Consider the following 23,097-nt stretch of genomic DNA (forward strand, 5'->3'; position numbering starts at 1 on the left):
CTAGTAGTTTTACATGTTCCCATCGATGTTTTTTTGTGTCACTTTGTGCCCTTTTTTTCAATTATTATAAAGCATTTATACCATGTGAAAGGCAAATGTTTTTGATATAAGTGTAATAGAATTTTAAATAAGTTAACTGCCAAAAGCATTTAAAAATAAAATTGTAAGCAAACTACAAAACCCAAAAGTACTTACTTTGCCAATGCTTTTCATTCTGATGAATTATCGTTTAAGATAATACTTCAGACTGTGAGAGGTAAAATTTCATTGCCAAAATACAGTCCTTTCCTGTGAGGGCTCACTTTTACATTTAAATGTGAATGAATAATATGACTGGCCTTTTCTATAATTGCTACAACCTAATTTGGGATGTGCAAAAAGCTTGCAAGATTAAGACGTTTTGCAGGTTATTATTAACACAGACACAGCCTTCAGCTCCAAACTACCTTGGAAATATCTGTATTTAACTGTATAGCACCCCAGTGATTTTTTTTTTCTGCTTACAAAGAAAACTTCATTGTTCCCATTCAAAAAATAAAGCAAAGTCAAAATTAGTGCTGCCAGGCTACAAGTGGAGCAGGGGCCTTACCTGCAATGGGTTCTCAGACAGTTCCCAAGATGTTTGATGGAACCCTGCCAGAAACAGGCTCTTCGCTCGGGCTTTTGATAAGGAAATGCAAGGCTGGCAGATTAGGAAGTGAACAATGAACTTATGCCCTGGTGGGTGATTGTGCTGTTATTTAAGATTCTACTTCTTAGTGCCATTTAAATAATATTATTGTTATTATATATATACACAGAAACATGTAAATGTTTGAAAAACAAGAGGAACAGTCACTGGAATAGAGAGTGTCCTACCACACCACAGTGCTGTGAATTGCCAAGCGCTGAAAAATGTGACCGCACTTGTTTTGTTCTCTACTGCTTTAAATGTTCCTTTCCCCCCCCTACATTCACTTGGCTCCTCAAAATCCTTATAATAAAATGTTTTTAGGGTCATTTTCATCATTGAGTTTCTACTGAAAAATGCTGTGTAGGTGAACACCTGCTTTATTTACATCAAAATGAGCTTTCATACTTTAAGAAAGGCTTTGTCATCTTGGGTACATTTGCCAAATAGAATATAGCTGGTGATTCTTCTGCTTCTGAATGGAGAATGAATTTTATGGGCATGTGCAATAATATTTGATAAACAGTTAGTGTCTTGGGCATTCTTTACAAAGTATAGTAACTGAGAGGAAGCTTGTGAAGAGGATTAGCAAGGAGAGCAAGCAGATCTTTCAGCTCTTCACCCTGGCATTTTTTAATTCGTATTCTCCATGCCAGCTTCTGTTAACACAAAATTTGGTAATCAGAGTCAAGAGCTCTTTTGTCTTCCTCCATGTAAAGCAGCAAATAGAGTCCTGGGCAGCCGCCTTCCCATTCACAAGTGCTGAGAGAAGCAGCGCTTGAGGGAGCTTGCGGGCTCGGTTCTCTAACTGAGCAGTGATTTATGGCTTTTGACTGAGGTCATCGCTTGGCACATGGTGATGACCAGTTTGATGGATGAAGGACTCAGGCAACTCAAGGGCCCTTAACATTTGTAACCAATCATAATCTGGCTGGCAATGACCACAACAAAAAAAAAAAACAACACATGTATTCTTGTTTCGATCTATTTTAAACTAGTTTGGCTTTGTTTTCTTATTGGGGACCTGCTGCTGCCATTGGATACTCTTAGATTTGGTTCCAAGGATGGGTCAGAGTCACCTTTTTCTTTGACAAACCTGCTTTGGTTCCCCCATTGATGTACACTGCTGAAAGCTGCACGTTTCTTTTCGGTCTGCTATTACATTACCACATCAAGGAGAGCTCGAGGGGCCAGTTCTGCAGAGCAGGAAAGAGGGGATTTCACAGTGTCAGTGAGAGTACATGCACTATCTTTCATTCATATCCGCTGAAGCAGCGGGTCCTGATTAACCTCACCTTAGATATCAGCAGTTCATCTACACCTGCGCACTGTGTGTAAGGCAGAGTTCTCGCCTCTACTACTGAGCAGTCGGTAGCTCACGTTTGTGAAATAAGGAATTTTCCTCTGGAAGGTCTGTGCAGACAGCTTCTCCCCAGCTCCATAAACCCTCCTTTGAGAGCCATTCTCTTTTTTAGCCATTGGTGTCTCTTGGAGATGACATGAATCTCTTCCTCTCAATAATTTGTCTTTATTTGGTCTCATTATTTTATTTGGATTATACAATATCTTGTAATACTTGTATTATTGTATACTGCGACGTGAACTGCAGAATATCTCCCTCGCCAGTGGTGGGAGAGAAGCTCTGAATATGGGAAAAATTATTCACATATTTAAAAAACTAGCATAGATCATGAAACAGATAGTCATATCAACTGCAATGCCCTGCGAGGCTGATACTAATGTGTCCTGATGATAATGCTGTGTGACTTTGGTATTGAACCTCTTCCTGTAAAGCTGTGCTTTGAAAGCTGGCTTTTCTATGTCAAAAGTGCCTTGCAGTACTGCAGGGCTGGAAAGGAGATATTTCTCTGGTGTGTAGTGTAGGCAGCTCAAACAACAGCACTGAGAACTCATACTAGTCAATACTCTTATAGCACTTTTCAACCAGTGTAGTGAAATGGCATCTTTTGCACTGGAAAGTCCCGTTTTACTCAGGCAGCTGTGTTTTGAAGGTGGTGATTTTTTGTTCTATGATATTTCACAGTTCTGGGAATTTATTTAGAGGATATTGGTATGTCTTCTGGGTTTTACTTTGTTACATTTTAAGTGACTTGCATGGTGAACGTCATCTTTCCTGAGAAGATCTCTAGCTCAGAGTTGTGTGTGCAATGCTCCTGAGCTAAAATCCATGCTGGGAACATCAGAACGTTCCTTAAGTTCTTTTGGGCTCAAGCGCCTCTGTTTCATAGAACTGTGAACCCTGTTCCCAAACTGTCCCAGATCTCGATGCTCATCTTAGAAAGTGCACCTCCTCCTTTTTACAGATGGAGGTAGGAACCGAGTTCTGTCTGTCTGTGGTCAAGCAATACGTCACTGAAAGAGCCGGGACTAAGACCTACTGCCTTGTAACCTCATCACCTCTGCCTTATTCACAAAAGGGTGGGGGTGAAATGAGCTTTCTTCAAATCGCCAAAAATGACAGCAGACTCCTGAGATCTCCAAATCTAAACTGTCTCCAACGCCTTCTCATGAGTCCAGGGCCTCACCTCCTTCCCTCTGTGCAGCTGCCAAAACCTCCAGCTTCCTTTCACTGACAGCTTCACCGTGCAGCTGTGTATTTTCAATGAGTAGCACTAGGAAAAATTGGGGGTGGAATATAATTAAATTTTTAAAACCCACAGGAAAGTTTCTGGTTTGAACGTATTAGTCACTCAAGTTCAATTAAAGCTTTAATTTCTAAAGAAGTTACCTGATGCTACCACAGATGATCCAGAGAGCTGCGGGCTGATCTGTGCTGTGGGTTACACTATCGCTCACATCTGAACTTGAATCAGTAGGAAAACCAAGGTACCAAAGGCTGGTGACAGACTTATGGAAGGATTTGTGTCAGAAGCAGGTAGGTCTGGGGAAGCTCTGGTTGCAGTTGCTGTGCAAAGAGCTGTGGCAGCAATCCTGTGGTGAAGCACAGCAGAAATCAGCCTCGCCTTGTCATCTGCTGAGGAGAAAGTAAACATTAAACGCACCTCAGTTCGGAGCGATTCTGGGTTATCATTTGTGCAAGCCGTGTTCCGTGAAAATAAGGTAATGTTTCAGCTCAATGTGTGCTTGCCTTGTAACCCCCCTTTTCCTTTGATGCAGCCCCAGGTGCTGCTAAACAGAGGTAGATCTGCTGAAGAACACGCTCGTGTAATCCTACTCGCTTTTTAAGCAAGGGCTTCTTTAGCTTATATGGGGCATTCGTGTAGCTGGTGTCTCTTCTTGGATCTGTTTTGGAAGTGTGGGAAGTCAGTGGTGCATTATGTGAGACACTGATAAACGAGACGCTGATATGCTGTGGATTTATTTGCTGGTTGTGGAGTTGTTTAGCCCTGTCAGAGTCCTTCTTTGGACAATAGAAAATGTAAGAACACAAAGGCCAGATGAACGGAGCCAACAGAACATGCTCCGGGCTTTCTTGAGCGTACAGCTCTCACAGGTACAAGTTATAGCTCTGTGACTGTGTCTGTCCAGATGAAAGACCAGCAATGGGAAAGAATTACACCCAGCTTTGACTACCAAAAAAGCAGCTGTGGATTCTCTGCTGTGAGAGCTCACTCCTCACCGCCATGACCACTTTATTGTTTATCTTTTTTCCTTAGCCAACCCATAAGGTGGTACCTAGAAAACAGAGAAGAGATACATTTGACATGCCCTGGAGGGGAGATGATGGCAGGAGAGTGAGTGCAGCCATCTCCCACAACCATCTTTAAATTCCTCACAAACCTTCCCACACCACTCCACACTCCTGAAACAATTCTGCTGTCTCTTCGGCAAAGACTCTTTGCTGTACTGTGAGATACCCAGGTCTGCCCCGCCAGTGAGTTTGCATGGGCTTTTCTGGCTCCTGCATCCTATCTTTCCTCTTAGCTCTGCAGAATTGTGCAACCTAAACGATGAAACCACGCACTAAAGCTGCTCTGTGGGCAAATCCTGCTGCTTTTCCTTCCATGAAAGTGCCACATGTTACATCTGAACTGAATGGCCAAGACCCTTTTCCTCTCTGCAGTGTGCTTTGGCCATTTATTCTCAGTGAAACCTGGGCGCATACCAGTCTTTTTCTTTCCCTTCTGCTCCCATATCTCAATTGCGGTGAAGAAGAAACCCCCAGAAGCCCAGTGGAAGCCACATGGGTAACTCAGGGCCAGGGCTTCAGGACAAGCAGGTACCTCCAGACAGTTTAAGCACAGCCACTGGGTTGGGAACATTTTTTGCCCAGAAGGTTTAGTCCCAAGAGCTATTTGTCCCAGCCCGTAGCCAGCAAGACACTGCAGAACAATCCAGACTTCTCCTTCCCATGGATATTGAACTTGCTCTTTGGGAATCTCAGCTGCTACTGGTGTTGGGAGCAAACCACGGGGGAGTTGGATCTCTGCACTTAAAGGTGGAACAAGAAAAGGCTTTCCAAGGGTTTGTACCATTCTTTTAGGGATGGCTTTGTTAGAAGTAACAACTGGAGTTTTAAGTGACTCATCTGATTGACACTTGAACTGACTCCTTTGGTGATAATTCCACTTCTGCCATTGTCAAGCCCCCTGTTAATGGCTGTTTCTCTGCTTTACCTAGAGCAAAACTGGAGCTGATTTTGGGTGTCACTGAATGTTTAATGACATTTAGGAACAGAGAGTACTATAACCAGAGGAACTGGAAACCGAGAATAAGAAGACTGAATTTTTTCTTGTAAGATTATGTGTTCTAGAATGATGTGGGCACTTCTATATCATCTAGTCAGTTTTTGACAGAGCAAGGAATTGATATATAGCTCACAAATACATCTGTCTGGGGTGGTTTCTGTCAGCTGGACTTTTCTTTTTTGAATCTGGCCTCCTTTTGTTTCTGTCACAGGACAACTTTTTATGGGGTCCTTTACAGGAAAAGAAAGAGAATCAGTTTACATCCTGCTTAGAAAAAATGGCATCAAACAACTTCTTCAAAGGTCGGCACATTTTCCTAAGCAGAAGTAAAAGCCTAAAAGGTTAAATCAATCCCAACTAATTCAACAGTTAGTAAACTCCGCCCTTACTCACACATTCTACTATTCCCAAGCAGAATAAAAGGTTGGTTTATAGGGGACAATGGTGCAGATGAAAAGAAGCATTAAAAAATCCCCCTTTGGAAAGATACAAGCTGTTCTCTGGAGTATTTAAAGCAACCTGATGTTTGTTGCATCTCTATGTCAGTGCCATTATGCATCTTTTCTGTCCCACATCAGTGTAAGTGTTCAGCTTGCTGAGCATAAACCAAATCTTCCACCTGCACAAGCCTCTACAGTTGCAAGCAGGATCTGAAATGCCAGCAAATAAAGATTTTGCAAGACCAATATCGATGGAGCTGTGCAAATAACTCCTTTTACTCGTTTCTTGGCTGAACCGAGAAACAAGTTGTTCCGTGGCAGTGGAACTGATGAATCCTGGCTGCCTGGATTTGGATCTTTGCCTCTGAGCTCTTTGCCCACCCCTCTACCCCCACTCCCTACATGTCCCCTGTGATTCCCTCCCCTCCCACTACCTTTTCTTCCCTTACTTCTCCCCACATAACAGCTGGGCTGTGGTAGCGCATATTGTAGTAAGTTCTGATGAGTAACTGTACAAACAACTGCTGAGCTCACACCGCGGGGTTTCTTCAATGAGGGCACAAGTTTAGGTCCCTTTGTTCCTATCAAGCTGCCAGTTTCTTGAAGTTTGTGCGCACTTAGCATTGCTGGGAATGTCATGTCTCTACAGAATTTGGCGGAAAGAGGGCAGGAGTTGAGAAGTTATCTGAGAGACGGGACTGGCAGTGCAATCACATAAGCCCTCTTTCCTAAGGGAACCTGCCTTCAAACGCTTTGCTTGAACCAAGACAAAATATTTTTGCTTTGTTTTCCAAGACTTGTTAACTGCTTGGATGAAACTATATGTGCATATGAAATGATACTTCAAGCATGTTAGTACTTCTCTGTCAGTTCATGCATAGTTTGGTTTTAAAAAATAGCAGTGGATTTATTTCATAATAAACTAGTGCTGCCTAGTTTATGTTGGCTTCACAGAACTTTTGCTGTCATGATGCTATTCCCTTGATATTCCTCTTCCTTCCCTCTGCATTCGATGCATAGCCCAAATGTTGATGTCTTCATGGAAGAAATATATAGTGTCTTTCAGACCTTGCTGACTTCTTAGAAGGTTATGGTTTTTAAGGAAAAAGTGTTTTTCTCCTCACCTTAGCATGGTTTTAGGTGTTCAGATGTTAGGCAGCTTTACTTAATACAGAAGACCAAAACTGATAAAGAAATGGCTAAGCACACCTGAAGTATTATCTATAGCCTTTTGAATTGTAAAGTCCTAGTTTGCCATGTCCTTGAACAGACACCGTGCTTCTCTTTGGGCTTTTTTGTTGACAGATAGAACTGAATACCCGAATGGAGTCTTCTGACTTGTATTGCCGTGTCATATTTAATGATAAAGGTTTGGTTTTCCTCTTTGTGGGCACAGCAACCTTCAATATTAAATGGTTGTCCATCCTTGTTAAAAAAAAAAAAAAACAAACCAATTCCTAAGTGCATAAATATCTCATTCACTACATCCAGTTTGTCACAAATTCATCTTCCTTTTCCTAACTTATTCGAGAATTATGACTAGCATTTTGTAATGCACTACAGGTGATTAAATGATCATGGTGTTTACAGAGACACAATGTGATTAGGATTTCTTTTCTGACCAAGGAGCTTGTTACTATCATCATACTGTTATATAGAAAACACAGTAATGAAAAGATAACTACAGGAAGCCATCAACACTGTCATCATCTATCGAACTATAGAGTAAGAAGAGTTGTACAAACTATAAAAATTATGCAGCTGGCAAAAGTGATCAGTAGGTCTGAGAAGAATTGTGTGGAAACCCAGGCCCTAGTTTCTTGGTACCAGATGTTAGGCTAAACTGTTAAGAATTAGTATTTTCTAATAATCACTTTTCCTCTGCTGCTGTTCTTCATTTGTACTGCTGGAGCACCCAGGAACCCTGGTGCCGGAGCAGTGCCCTGCTGTTCTGAGCACTGTGTGAACACAGAATGGAGGGGAGATTCCTGCATTCAAGGGTTGTGAGTTCTCAGGAAAAGAAAATCAGTGCTTTGAAGAACATCAGTAATGACACTGTCAACTATTAATCTATTCTAGTAAATTATGCATCATCTTTTCATCTGTCTACATTGCCAGATATCACACAGAAACATTTGCCTCCTGCATATACCTATTAATTTTTGTCCTGTATTTCATTTAATGCACTGTATGAATGTACCAGGAGAAAGTATACTTGCAGTGCACTGTGTGATCACCCCACACCACAGGTGAGCTTTAGTGCATTAGTCTTTGCAATGTGAAAGCAAAGAGATTTTAAGGCAGGAAAGAGATGCTCGCTAAATCTAAGGGAAAATACAAATATCTTGAAACATGGGACAGAGTGAGAAAGAGGTAGGTTGGTAAGTTATAGTGTCTTTTATTTTCACTGTGTTCAAATCCAGCCTTGATGGTATCAAATGCATCATGGTGTTAAATGCATTATTATCATGCTGCCGGCTGCTTGGTGTCTGGTAAACAGAGTTCACGGGGTAATTCCTGTTCACAGGAATAGCCAAACTTGATGCTAATTGCCAACTTTGTTGCCATGGCTATGCAGAACAAACATCTCTCTCACCCCCTGGGCAGGAATCAGGCATAACACAAAGGTAGCTAATTTACTGCTCTGAATAGAGACAGGTTGAATAGAAAGCTTTGGTCAGCAAGGATACTAATCCAGTTTCAGTCCTTGAGCATCCCTGTGCAGAGAAGGGATGTTGTGGGTTATAAGCTGTTAAAGCAGACACATGGTTTTGTCTGTATTTTCTCTTTTACAAATGTCAAGCTCATCTGAGCTTTCTGTTCAGAAATTTGACAAAAGAGAGAAAAGGTTGGTTTGCCACAGCAAATGAGGGGAATCATTAGGAGCTGGACTCAGTGATCCTTGTGGTCCCTTCGAATTCAGGACATTCTATGATTTCTATGTATCTGTTGTCTACCTTTGCTAATGTATAGAGGGTGTATGTTTTGGGAAAATGTGTTGCATTTTTATCCACCTGTTCAGCTCTACCAATACTCCCAGTGGTGGTGAACTTCCATAATGAAAACATCGGAGAGATATTTAGTATGACATGATTTACGCAGCTAAGAAACCGCTAAGCACTTGTGTCTGCTTGATGCCACTGTGTTGATAATAGCAAACGGAGCTCATGAGACAAATGTGATGATGGGCATGAAGCAGGGATGGGAGAGCTGGACTGCTTCTTCTAAAGGAAGGAGCATGGGAGGGAAAAGAAAGACCATGGCACATACAGAAAGCCAGAGCAACTGGTGTGGGGCTGGTGAGCTGCCTGGTGAGCTTGGTGAAAGGGACAGAGGAGCACTGTCCTTCGGGGAGATCGTCCCCTTCTCCCACCTATAGCTACAGCCCCTGCTTCTCCTCTCCTGCCACTGGCTGCGAGAGCAGGTCTGGTAGGCACAGAGGAGGTGGAGGAACTGTGGTCATTTTGATATCTTGTCCAGTCTTTGGGAACATCCCTTTTGGCCTGTGCCTACAGGGAGTGCTGTTCCCAGTGACAAAGGGGCCACCAAAAAGTTGTGCCTCTTGTTCACAAGTGCAGCACTAGCCCTGTCAGCTGGCAGTAGCGTATGTTCTGTCTGCAAACTACCCAAAAATGTATTCTTAACAAACTTCTTCGGTTATAAAGGCCATTTAAATGACATATGACTTTCAAAACAAGGTATTCTGTGGACCTATACATCTCTCCCCACTCCTGTGTTTGCTTTTCCTGCTTGGGCATGTGACATTAATGTCTGTCATTGAACATCTCAACCTTTGTATTTTTCTCATGGGGGACACAGATCAGAGTGTTTAAGCTTTGTAATTTGGCATTGCTGGCATTTTTTGTTCACCACAAATGTTTCTAATGATACTAATGACATTTAGTAAGTTTTGGAGGAAAAATCATTAAGAATAGAGTGAAAAAAAAACCCTCCACAACTTTGTGATCTGAATTGCTCTCCGAATGAACTCTGGGAAGTTTAAATTCAGACACAACATCCAACCTTTCCATTTGTACTACAAGTGAGGCAGTTTGCAGTTATTCTTTAAGAGAAAAACAATGTTGAAAACTTCAGACAGAAGTTTTTGGTTTTGTTCAGAGAAGGTGTGAATAGTGATCGAAAATACATTCCGTGTGTTTCCAGTTTATTGAGGCATATTCGTTTCCAAGACCAAAACTGCTGTCTTTTTATTTTTACAGTCTTTGTTTGAACTGAAATCAACATTCATTGTTACTGAGCTTTAATAATCTAAAGGTCACTTGAATGGCTTTTGTTTGAGAGACCTTTCAAGCCAAGCCAAGGCAGCAGTTTAGAGAACGTTTCTTGTTTGTAGACAAAAATATATTAAAACAACCAAGGGAGCTATTACTCTTCCACATAATTATTTTTAATGTCTCATTGGACATGTATGAAATGCCTTTCAGTTCCTGTGGGAGAGTTACTTTTTTGGTTTGTTTTTACGTTTTGCAGCGCAGCTTTTGTTACATTTCTGTGCTGCTTTTCCATTGAGCAACACTCACCCCAAAAGACTTTACAGTGTCTCTAGGAATATGCTTCCAACATAACCCACATAGTGCTTAGAGACTTGTCAGCAGTCATAGGGCCTGATACCTTGTGTACTTCATGCCGCCTATTTTTTCTGGCGATAAATAAGAAAGAATATGACCCCGGTTCACAGTGGAAAATGTCAGAGAAGTGCTGAGAGCCCAGGGCCGCGGGAGGTGAGGCAGAGCAAAGGCAGGGGAGAGGGGAGGAGCGCTAAGGCTCCCCAAGCTCCTTCTCCCTGGTAAATACACACCAGGTAATCAGAGCAACCTTGTGTCTTCAGCATGGAAATCATCTGCAAGCGACTGCATCCTTCTCTTTTGTAACAAGAAGAAATCCAAGAGGAGGAGAAAAATCACAGAAATCAGTGGTAGATGCAAAGAGTAGCTTTGCGTATAGACATAAAGCATTTTCTGAGAATGTAGCTCTAGTGCAAAGATTTGGGCTTGGCTTGGGACATGCACATTAGGTGCCATTGCCACTCCACGGAGGTGCAGGCTGAGCAGGCAGAGGCAGGTGCTTCACTTAGATGTCTCCTTCCTATTGTGCATTCACGATCCTTTAAATCTGCCAGCTGCCCTTTCCATGCTGAAAGATGGCAAGTGTTTCAGGTGTTTCTTGCTCAGGTGTTGAGGGCTCCCTCAGGTCACATAGTAGTTGGCTTAATTTTGCAGCCATCACCCTTCTCCTGGGCACAGTGAAAGTTTCTGTGCTGTTAGAGCGGTTCTAACACATTTGAGCAAGGGCCCAGGAGGCATCAGGGCGCACTCTCAACCTGAAACCTTCCACGGAATAAAAAAGAAGTTACTCTTTATCTGTGTGTCACACACAGGCCATTTAACATGCTGCATTCCGTGTCACGGTACCTGTCCTGTCTCCTTCCTGGGGGCTCATGTGTGCTCTCAAGTTCCAGTGACTTTACCTGTCTCTTCTGCTGTAAAAGGAAAATCAAACTCCCAGTTTAGGGAGTGATAATGTAGCTCTGTGTCAGCTTTTTCACCTTACACAAATATACACCATTATCAAAGTCTAGTCATAAAGCTTATTAAAGTTGAGCAAAAATGATACATAGATAACTGTCTTTCCTAAGCGGATTTAAGCCCAATGTCAAATACGTATTGCTCCCAGATTTTGAAGAGATAAATGACCATGTTCACCATCGTTAGATGACTAGACTTGAAGTCTTCCAACCTGAGCTTATAAAATTGTAAGTTATGTAGATGAAGTATAATTTGTAATGCATTCTGGTTTGAGGAATGACCTTGCCTTCTTTGTGGATAAGAACCACACATTTCTAGCAGTGCAAGTCGGTGGAAGCTATTTCATTGAAGCAGGATATGATAATAGAAGCAAACTATTGTAACTGTGTAACATAGTGATGTTCTAATGTTTTCAGCATGAATTTCACAACAAGAAGTTATTTAATTGGGTAAAAAGTTGCCTTTGCATGAACTTCAGTAACTTGGAAGTGTCTCAAGAATGTATTATAGGATTGTAAGGATAATATGCACTTACCAATAGCTTCCTAATGTCGCAGTGACAGAATGTTTATAAAATATTTTGTACATAAAGAGCACTGCAAATATGTACTTAATAACACATTCTTGAGACAAGGACCATAAAGCAGACCAGGGAATTTTTTGAAGACATCTTTACTTTTGGGCTTTCTGTGAAGTTGATCTTGCAGTGTCATCCAAAGTTCCCTATACCGATTTGACAATTTTATGGCTTTGGACTCTCGGTCAGTTGTTCAAGGTGATTTGGCCATTGGTGTGTGCATTTAGAGACTGCCAAATGTAATTGTTTGCAGAATATTTAGTTCTGTTCCGCAGAGATGCTGTTGGAGGGAGCTCAGAGGAGGACAGAAGGAAAAATGAAAGGACTAAATATGAGCAGCCTGAATAAGGGGTAGGAAAAGCTGGGATGAAAGGGTATAAAGGCCTACATGAAACTGAAACATGTAAGCATGAGAGAGAAGAATTATGTCGAGTTTGGCAGGAGGATGTAATGAGTAATAGATGGAATCATGAAGGGGAATAAAATTGGCTGGAGGAAGAAAAGCTTCCTGACCGCGAGATCTTGTTTGATTACTGAAGTTTCCCCGGGGACTTCTGTGATTTGGGAAAGGTTGTACAAGAGTATTCAGAGCCTCCCAGTGCCCCACAAAGCATAGCGCTGTAGTCACCTAATGACTTGGCATCCAGGAATGGACAGTACCTCCCATCTTGTAGCCGTGTTTGAGGTTCTTTGGATTCCTTGCATTTGCTGGGCAGGCCAGAGCATCCTTTGTGTGCTGGTCAGCCTATGGCTTCTCTTTGGGTTAGGAGTCCTAAGTAATATTATAGGTCTTGAAGAAAACCTACCTCCTCTGATCTGGTGCATGCAAATGTGTGCACTCTGTGGCCATGGGGCTGATCCTGTTTCTTTGATGCTAAGTGTGGGAGACTGCAAGGTTGGATCCAGCTGTCCAAAGGGACACAATCTTTGCATTAGGCAGCAATCACATATGCCTTTGTGTGTGTACTCATAAATATGGGCATGGTATCTCTGCAATATCTGGATGGATATTGGTGAAAGATGGTGTTGGAGTGAAGCATATTGCAAGTGTGAAATATTCTGAAGTCCTTGTTTGTCTGAAGAGGGTTTTTTATGCTTAAACAAAGTGTAGTAAAACAAGGAAAATTATTCAAGAACCTATTCAACTTATTCAAGAGCTGTCATTCCATTATAAAGCATATGTAACTAGTGCAAGGTGTTCATATTACCCATTCGTAGAATTATTTCATTGTAGATCTGGTGTCTAGTTAATGCTGACTCCAGTGGTTCCTCTGAGAGAAGTTTATCTGATGAAAAATTAAGTGTGTTTTTAGCTGATATCCAACCAATTTGCTGAACTTATTTTGACTTCTGCCCAGAGGTTTTGAGAGTAAACTGATAACTGAGAATCCACTTGGATTTGAACGATTAGGAGAGAAGCATGCAAAACCAAGAAACCTGGAGCTAGTGAAGACCACAAGGCTGCTACAAATTGGGAAACTCAAATCATGGAGTTAGGAAAATGGGCTGACAGACTGATGTGTCTCTTCTGCTTGGCCTTTTGGTGTATTCCTGTTTTCCATCAGCTGCTCAAAGCAGTGGAACCCATTTCTTCCAATGCACATAGAAATTGCAAAGGCGGCTGCTGCTCAGGATGAAGCAATGAGATAAATATTGCTAAGTTTTGAAACCACAGACAATCCAACATCTACTCTTCTCCCAAGAGTTAACTGGTTGGAACGGTGGAAGCCCTGAATTTTGGAGCACACAGAAATGTGGATTTTTTTCATGTAAATTGATCCACTAATAAATTTAAGGAAAGAAAAAAAAAATTATAAAAAGGAAACTCCTTCTTTGAATTATCTTCTTACTTGGATTTAATATTTATTATCTCATGGGGGCATGATTAACTCTATACCAATAGGTACAGAACGTGTACACTCTGAGATATATCTAATGTCTACCAAAGGAAGAAAAAATAATAAATCATTTAGATCTGGAACAGTGATCACAATGGAAGTTTCATTTGCAAAGAATTTATGGAGGCTTGAAGTCAGTATTATGTTTTGAATACATGCACCATTGACCAGTATCAGATTTCCATAGGCTTTATCTTGTTTTTTCTAAGCAACTGCTCATAAACTTTTCTAATATCTTGATTAGCATGATGGTGCTACTTGCAAATCTGTTCATGGGGCTATTAATCTGTGACAGTGAAATCTAGAGGAAAGAATCGCACTTACTTAGTTGTTCCTTTCATTGTTTCATTTAAAAAACAAAAAAACTTAAATAGTTTACAAGGGTTTCTTTGTGCTGCTTTCTCTTCAACTAACATGTTAAGTATTTCAGGAAAGGTTTGTCAAGCTATCACAAAAGTAGGTCTTAGTTCTGATCTGAACTTTTTTGAACACTGCTTTCATGTAGCAGAAAGGAAAAATGAGTGGTAGATTTATCAGTTTAAGTGTCCACAGCCCGATGGCTACAGCAAACTCTCAGTGCTTTTAATTGCTGTGTCGCCTCAGTACTCAGTCAATTTTTGTGGAATCAAACATACATAAAATCTGAAGGAAATCACAAAGAAGAAATTTGTCCTCTAAGGCAAGTTCAACACATGGGCACCCTCCCTCCTCTCCTTTCTTCCCCCATCTCTCCCTGCAAGCTCCATCTCTCGCTGTCCCTGCACATCTCCCTCTCAGCATGAGCTTTGTGAGACAAGGCTGATGGTGGCAGGTGGGTCAGCAGCGGCTGCTGCCACACGGTGACAGTCACAACGTGAAAGCAGCCGAGTCCTGCAGTGACGTGCCGATGAGAACCGTGCAGGCACCTGCACAGCCCAGTGTGGTTGTACTCGATTCTGTGGAGGGCACCAGGTCTCTGTCCCTGCTTGCAGCAGATCTCCCTTGGCCTGGGGCCCTGGAGCCGTGGAGTTCTCAGATGACCGTTCATCCTCACAGCTGGACCAGCTATCCCATGCAGCAGCATGTCATGCACACAAGGGAGAGACCAGCTTTAAAGCTTTGGTTTTGAAGAAAAAAAATATATATTGAGTGGGAATGCCCAGAATAAATAACTGGGAAAGCTCTTGTTTTGATTGGAGCCTCGTCTTTGCTGCCCGTTGCTTCCAGCCAACTAGATGAGAAAAATGAGCTTGTTTGCCTTTTGTGTATTGCAGCAATCCACACGTACCAGTACATATAGTCCAGAGAGAGAAAAAAGACACGTACCTTTATGTATCTGCAGCTAAATGAAGGACTGGGTATGCTCAGTGACTGACGAAGCTAAAGGGCTGTGCCGAGGGGCTGAGGGCAGTGGAATCTCTCCCCAGGCTGGGAAGGAGCTGTTGACGTTTGCCGTGCTAGTGGGGCTGGGAGCAGGGACTTGCTGTGTTGCAATAGCTCTCCAGCTCCAGCCCTGCCACCCCCTCACAGGTCACATCCCTGGCAGATCACACGGAGCTGTGCCGCGTCACGCAACAACCATCTGCGTTCCTTTGCTTACCCAACGTCTCCAAGCACTCCACAAGTACTGCTGGAGTCCCCCAGTGTTCTGGCAAAACTGCTGTTGCCTCTTCCATTTCTCCGAAGCATTCAGAAAGCACTGAACAGAACCTAGGAGCTTTTTCGTCCTCACCTGCTTTAGGCATTAGACACATTGTCTTCACTGCTCACCTTTTGCACTTGCTGACCGTCTGCAGGCAAAGAGGACGTGCTTGGCTCTCCCCGCTGCGTGGTGTGAGGCATTAGACTCTGGTGGATTCAAGTCCTTCACTAATTTCAGTGCGACCACTCTTGCTCTAAAGGACCTTTAGTCAGGTGCTTACATATGTGAATTCCTCTGAAGTGTGTAGGATGAGAACAAAATCCTGTGAAAAGGGTTTAAATGCTCAGTTGAGGTAAGACAGATCAACCTCACTGGAGCCCCACTGGTTTCCCCCTGAGGAGGGCTGGACAAGAGAGTATCTTTGCACAGGGCTGCAAAAGGGCTTTGCAAGAACAAAGTGAGATTTGGACTTTGCTTGCATCGTTAGAGTGTCCCTGTTCAAGAATGGAGTTGAAGGATAAAGGTGTGGATGGTTAGTGTTTAGGAAAACATGCTCATGGCCAGTCCACTGGAGAATATGGTAAGGGACAATTCATGTTGTGTCCCTGTCCTGTAACACCCAGTGGGCAGTGAGAGCCGCAGCTGCTGGTGGCAGCAGTTACAAGCTGCCCTTCCGTACCCGTGAGGTACCAGAACTGCTGCAGTGGGGGGCTGGGGACAGCAGGTCCACTTCATCTGGAGCTTTCATAACACTTTTGAGTGTATAAATGTTTGGTTTACACTTCCAATGTGTACCTGTATTCAAAGATCGTATTCCAGGTGGCTCAAAGAATTCTTCAGATTTGTGTCTATGACAGATACTGTTACTGATTTGTTTCTGTATTACTACATTTAAAGTTGAGTGTGCCTTTATAGTGGGATCTGAACTCTACAACCAGGGAGAAATGAATTCCTTAGATCTCAGTTACCACACGTCCATTTATGATGTACTAAGTTTAGATTTTTTTTCCCCTCCTAAAACAATAATTTTATTACTTTCAGAACCATTAGAGATAGTGCCAAGAACCGAGCATGTTACCTAAGAGCTCTTTTTTTTTTCCCTCTTTGTTTTGTATGTAAGTACAAAATACTTATTAAAATTCTATATAATAGTTTTAGCTGCTCCATAACTGTATCCAATTGTATAGCTAAGACTTTTAAAACGTCACATACACCAGAACCGAAAGATGTTACTGATACCCAGCTATCTATGAGCGCTTTTCCCCAGAACCCCGGCGAGGGCAGGACACATAGGGATGCTTTATGGCCCTATACACCTCCGTGATTTATACCGAGCTTCGCCTTAGCAGCATGCCAATAAATTTAGCAAAGCCCTCGCAGTACCTCGTACTTTAGCCCCACCTCGCACGGCTCCGGCCCTGCAGCGGGCACTGCACAGTGTGCGTGTGTGTGCGCAGCGGGGCTGAGCGGCCCGGGGGCGGGAGCGGCGGGGCCCGCAAGTGCGGGAGGCGGGGAACCGGGGAGCCGGAGCGCCGCCGCCCCCCGGGCCGCTCGCCGGGTTGAACGCGGGGTCAGGGCCCGGCCGTGGCCCGGGCCGCGGTCCCGACGGGCCGCCGCGGGGCTGGGCTGGGCCTGGCTCATCAATTTCCCGTGCTCGGTGCCTGCGTCCCGGCGCGGCACTAATGCGGAACAAATTGAGACATATCCTAGCCGTAATTAGTTCCAGCGTTTCAAAGATTTACGGTAAAATAATGGCCTGAGCTCCACCGGCCGGGCCCGGCCCTCGGCGCTCCGCACGGCGGTCGAGGCGCTGGGGAGGCCGCCGTGAGCTCGCCCCGCCGCCGCTGCCGCTCCGCTCCGCTCTGCTCTCCGGCGCCGGGCCGGCGTGGCCTGCAGGGGAGCGCACCGCCCGCCGGGGGCGCGGCCGGGAGACGCGCTCGGAGCTGGCACCGCTCAGCTGGCGGAGCCCCGGGCCGCGCTCCCCCGAGCGCTGGGGCCGGTGGGGCGGGGGAAGGAGCCGTACAGATCCGAGGGAGGTGTACAGGTCCCGGGCGCCGACGTCCGCCGCGCAGCCCCGGCGCGGCTGTTCCCAAACCTCGCCACTGCCAGCCCGCGGAGAAATCTCAGCGCCCGGGATGGCCTGTGCCCTGCTCCGCTCAGCAGAGGGGCCACGCACCTTTCCCATCTTGTGCCATCAAAAAAGGCTTTTTTCTCCCTCAAAGGATAAACAAAATGCCCTCTTCCCAGCTCGGAAGCGTGCCAGTGCCCCCGTCAGCCCAGGCAGGGAAAGCTGGGACCGGCTTTGCCGGAGGCTCCTGACTCCCGTGGTGCCCGCAGTGCTCGGCGGGGAGGCAGCGAGTAATGCAGAATTGGGCCCGTCGTGATGAGCTGCTGCCCCTCTGCGCCTTGCGTTCCTGGAGATGCTCCGCCGTTTTCTTTCTGCTGCTCTTGGCATTTAAATAATCAAACTTGTATCAGCTCCCTGAGTGAAAGGAGGCAGATCCCCCTGAGTCCTGTGACCGGCTCGAGCGGGATTGGAAAGCCTGGGGATTTATCTCTGTTAAAGTCGGTCTCCCCCACCTCCGAGACGCGAGGGGATCATTTATGGAGTTTTGTAAAGTGTAGTAAGAACTACTGGACTGTTAATTAGTTAGCACGGCAGGAGAGAAAGCGGAACGGGGGAACGCCGGCTGAGGAGGTGCTTCAGCTCAGGTTGGAGCAGGTTCCCGAGCCCGTTTTGCCGGGGATCGAGTGAGACTCTTGGTAGAATAATCCCGTCCAGGAAATATGTGTTGTGCGATCTTGTAGAGCATACCTTCGAGCACAATCGAAGATTGAGCATTATCAGGAATTACCATAGCTATGGAATAGCGGGCAAAACAATAAAGGCTGATTGCTGCCTGGCAGAGATTTGGATCGGACCGAATTTGGAGGGGAGAGGGCAAAAAGTTCCGGACTGCCTGGGTGTGGACACCAGCAAAAGCGATGCGGTCCCTGAACTGCCACCTCTCTTGCCATTGCTCTTAGCTGGGCGCCGAGGCCCGGACGCGGGCGCCCGCTTTGCGGGGCATGGGGTGATTCACTCTGAAGTGCGACTGGAATCGGGGTTGGGATCTCCGGGGATGGATGCCCCCTGCACGGGCAGAGCAGCTCCTCTCGGCATGCCGGGGCGCTCCCGAGGGGACCTGCTGCCAGCGCTCCCGGCCTGGGCTAGAAAAGTGCTCTCACTTTGCAGCGGGGCGGGAGGTTTGTGCGGAAAGTGATGCTGGTCGCTTCCCAAAAGTCGCCAGCCCGTCCAGCGGAAGAAGGGTCGGGGCTTCCCTCCTTCTCCTCGGGCTGCACCGCTGGCTTTTTCTCCCTGGACATCCCCCGGGCGCGCCAGCCCTGTTTGGGTCGGGCCCGCTTCGTGCCCCGCAGGGCTGAGGCGGCCCTGGAGGGCGCAGGTGTCGGTGCCAGCGCTGCGCAGGGCTGAACGGGCGGCGCCGGAGCCCCCGGCCGAGCACTTGCTTTCCCCGGCCGAGCGCTGCTTTCCCCGACCTCGCTGCCGGCAGCTGCGGGGAGGGAGGATGCGCCGCTGGCCAAAGGGTCTTGTTTCACCGCTGGGAAGGGCGAGAGAGGCGAAGATTGGGAAGGACTTCGGCAGTTCTTCCTTGCAGGTGAAATAACGCAGACCTAAGCGATCGAGAAAGCATCTTTCCCTTTCAAGAAGATTTATCAAGCTAGGTGGTTTCAAGAAAAGAAAAAAACCCACACTATTTCGAACAGTCCGCTGCGGGAAAGGCTTTTTTCTGTTTGTACCAGGAGAGGTCTAGTTTCCACGGGAAATTAAATACTCCGCTTAGGCTGGCCAAAGGCTTCTATTACGATATGTACGTTGTCGATTTTATAGCCGGAGATGAATGGGACCGACCTCAGGTGTCGGTACCGGTGCGGATACCGGGCCGGAGGGTGAGTGCGGGGTGCGGGGAGCCCCGGTGCTTAGGGAAGGGGAGCGGGGCCAAGCGACGGGGCCGGCGGTGTCAGCATAAATATGGGCTGCGTTCGCAAATGCCGCCCGGGAGTGGTTTAGTTTTGTGTGTACTCAGAAGAAACGGCAGATCCTGTAAACTTAGACGATCTTTAATATCGACAAAAATAATCAACAAATCTTTCGCTCTTACGTTACACGTAGGTTTCTGTAACAAATAAATTTACGCATCGAAAGAGAGATTTTAAAACGGGGTTCTCTGAGGACAGTTTGTGAAAATTAAAGTAATTTCACTAATAAAAAAACCCAGACGGTGTTGGTTAAAGAGCTTAAAGAGAAAATGAAATTATATTTGGCTACTCTAATAACGAGCTATTTTAATTTATTTTGTTGTACCATTCACCCTGCGAATTTTAAAACAGGGTTTCAAGATTGGCGATGCTTGCGGTAACTTTCAGTGCCGCGGAGGCAAGGAAATATCGAAGTGTATATTGTCACCGGGAAGACAACGGGTTCGGTCTTCCCAGCGGCAGATAAACGTTCGTGGCGTTTCCCTGGTTCCCGCAGCTGCAGAGGGAGGGGGAGGCGGCCAGGAGGCTGCGCGCTGCTGGGGCCGCTTTCCGTTCCGCGGGTTTAAATAGCGGCCGAGGAAGATGCGCAAGGGCCCGTGGGTTGCGGTGCTTCTCCCGCGTACTCTGCCTTTGCGAGGACACTGCATCGGGGCGCAGCTCCCAGGAGCTGTCCCACGCGTGCCTGTAGGAGCAACCCTCCCCCATCCCCCCGCCCGGGTGATTATTAATTAGTAGTTTGGAAGGATGACGGCAGGATCCCTCTTGTCGCATTTGGTGAGAGCGTCTCCCGAGGGGGAGGCTGCGGGCTCGCCTCTGCCCCGAGTCCCAGCAGACTCCTGGCTGTGGCAGGTACCGCCACCTCTCGCCGGGCTCTGCCGCCCTCCCTGGGGCTCCCTGCCGGTCCCGCACCGCCGAAATCATGGCATCCCTCGCTGCCCGGGCCGACCCGAAACCCGCCGTGTCGCCTGGAGGACCGTCCGGGGATATCGTATAAGATGCCACCGGAGGCTGTCCCGCCGCCGCTCCCGGGATGCATGCTGAGGAGCTGCTGTCCAGGAGGCTGGGGAGGGAAGAGAGAATGCGGGGCTTCAAGAAGCAGTACCAGGTGAATCTCCCAAAAGCAGGTTACTTACAGCGCTGCGATCCTCCCCCGCCCGCCCAGTCACTTCCTTCCCTTTCGCACTCAGGTCGGAGGGACGGGGCTGGGACCGGGCCCACGCTGGCCCAGGACCCCTCGCAAAGGGTGCCCTTCCTTTCCGCCCCCTCGCCGGCGAGCCCTCGGTACCGGCACGGCCGGCTCTGCGCGACGAACCGCGGCCCGACGGCCCCTGAGGCGCCGCCGCAGAGGGAGCGCCAGCGACGCGGGAGCGCCAGCAGGGCGGGGACGGGGGGGAGGGCAGGCAGCCCGGACCCCGCAGGGGCTCAGGGGGACCCGGGTTCCTGCCAGAGCGGGAGACGCACCTGGAAAGACACTTTCCCCTTGCAGGGACGGGGTCCGCCCGCCCCGGGCTGGGTCACTTCCCCTGGCTCCTACAAGGGCGGAGGCTTCTGCCCGCGGTCCCCAGGGCCTGCGACCCCGCCGCCCTCGGGAGTCCACACGGACGTGCACGGAACTGGCGTGGGAAGTCATCCAGCACGTACTTACTGGCCTCTTGGATCCCTCTAACAGTCTCGCAAGTCTCTCCCAAAGCGAAGGGACGTTAGGGTGAGATTTAGTGGCGCTTGCACCAGAAGAAGGGTGGGAGTGATGTGTAGGGGAGATATATTCTCCTACAGTAACCTCTCCCCTTCCATCCCCGGCTCTCCTCGTCCCCCCCTCCCCTTCCCCCGCGTGTCTGGTCCGGCTGGGTTCAGCAGAGAGGGCTGTGGGCAGCCCCTCGGCGGAGGTTGTGTGAATGGAGGATCGGCGTGGCTGACTCCTCCTCCCCTGCAAGCGCCTCTATTTGAGCTTTGCAAAGTTGAGGGTGAGCAGGCATCCGAGGTGAGGCGTGCGAGTCGCCTGTGCCCCCCGAGCACGGACCGACGGACACACGCACATACAGACGCACACGCACAGGCGGACACACAGACACACGCACAGCCCGCTCTGCCCTACGCTGCGAGCGGGTTGCACCCGGAGGCGATCCTGGAGAACAACCTTTCCCTGTCGCTGTTGCCGGCTCCCGCAGGGCTGGACCCGGGGAGCTGCGTTGCGGAGCAAACTTCCCCCAAAGGGCTGAGCTCGCCAGCCTGGTGCCTGCAGCCGGAGCCGGCCTCCGGCTTGGCGGGCAGGGGCCAGGTGTCCTGGAATAAGTGCGGCCCGGGGGGAGACTGGCTGCCCGGCGGCAGGCAGAAGGTCTGCGAGCAGATGGGCTCCGATGTTCGAGACCTCAACGCGCTGCTGCCCTCCGTGCCCTCCCTGCCGGGCAACAGCAACTGCACGATGCCGGTGAGCAGCGCGGCGCAGTGGGCTCCCGTCCTGGACTTCCCCCCGGGGGCCTCCTACGGCTCGCTGGGGCCACACTCCTTCATCAAGCAGGAGCCGAGCTGGAACGGGTCGGACCCGCACGAGGAGCAATACCTGAGCGCCTTCACCGTCCACTTCTCCGGCCAGTTCACGGGCACGGCCGGGGCCTGCCGCTACGGGCCCTTCGGCGCCCCGCCGCCCAGCCAGCCGCCCTCCGGCCAGGCTCGGATGTTCCCCAACGCGCCCTACCTGCCCAACTGCTTGGAGAGCCAGCAAGCCATCCGCAACCAGGGTAAGGGCAGCGCTGCCGGGCGCCCCGGGCTAGGGGGGGGCGGCCCCCGGAGGCGTCCGCATAGCCTTGCCGGACCGCGCTTGATGTAAACACCAAGCCCAGCCTTTCTCTCCGCGCAGCCGGGCAGGGTTAAGCGAGCCAGCCCTCCCGTGCCTCCTTTCCTCCATGTACGGCAGCCGCGTCGCTCTGGGGAGTTTTGGGAGCCACGAGTTGCTTGCCCCCACCCTTCCTGTGGGGCAGCGGGCTGCGGCGGGCGGCTCTGCCAGGCGGGCTGGAGCCCCCCATCCCCGGGTTGGAGCAGCCTCTCGCCTAGCAAAGGTTTGTTCGGGCTGGGCACGGCACACGTACTGGAACGGATGGGGCCGGTGCCCCGATACAATTCCCCCTACAAATCTTGGGGGGGCGGGGAGGTTGCTGCCTCTAATGCGTCTCCTGAGGCCGAAAAGCGCTGTTTGCACGTTAGTGTTTTCAAGCCCTTTGTCGAATTAACTTCGGGAGGGCTGAATGCCCCTAGGCCGGGGCACGCAAACAGGGGCACCTCGTAGTTTCTTTGTGGCATCTCCGTGGCCGGGCCTGGCTGCGCTCTGGCTCGCTGCGGTCCCCGGTGTTTGCACCGCCCTGAGAAATTCCCGTGGGCTGCATGGCCGGGCGATGGGTCATCCCCTGCTTGTGGCACTGGGATCATCATCTAATCTTTTTTCTTCCAGTGGCTGCGGTATAAACATCTGGTGGTGCAAACGCGAGGAAGAAAGGAGAGGGGGCGAGGGTGCGGAGAGCTCGCCTGAGACCTTTCGGGTCTTTTCCCCCCCTCCTTCAAATGGGCCCGTGTTGTTGAGCGCCTGCCCCGCACTCCTGGCTCCGGGGTTCTGGCCGGGGGCCTCAAGCCGTCGCGACCCCGC

At 48.1% G+C, this 23,097-nt stretch overlaps 2 protein-coding genes across 5 annotated transcripts in view; one reads left to right on the forward strand and one right to left on the reverse strand.

The window, feature by feature from the left end:
• TCP11L1 (t-complex 11 like 1) overlaps positions 1 to 20,778 on the reverse strand; it is a 252,619-nt gene extending 231,841 nt beyond the window's left edge. The window contains exon 1 of the mRNA XM_082058923.1: positions 20,773 to 20,778. The gene's annotated coding sequence lies outside the window, so the exon portion shown is untranslated. The remainder of the gene's footprint in view (positions 1 to 20,772) is intronic.
• A 1,029-nt stretch (positions 20,779 to 21,807) lies between these two features.
• The window catches only part of WT1 (WT1 transcription factor), a gene marked incomplete at both ends in the record, with an annotated part of 35,993 nt that continues 34,703 nt past the window's right edge, over positions 21,808 to 23,097 (forward strand). For all 4 annotated transcript variants that reach the window (XM_082058786.1, XM_082058783.1, XM_082058784.1 and 1 more), the window contains one exon: positions 21,808 to 22,198. In XM_082058786.1, coding sequence (XP_081914912.1) covers positions 21,808 to 22,198 — 391 coding nt within the window. The remainder of the gene's footprint in view (positions 22,199 to 23,097) is intronic.

This window comes from Streptopelia decaocto (assembly GCF_964273445.1).
Source record: "Streptopelia decaocto genome assembly, chromosome: 7".
NCBI lineage: Eukaryota > Metazoa > Chordata > Aves > Columbiformes > Columbidae > Streptopelia > Streptopelia decaocto.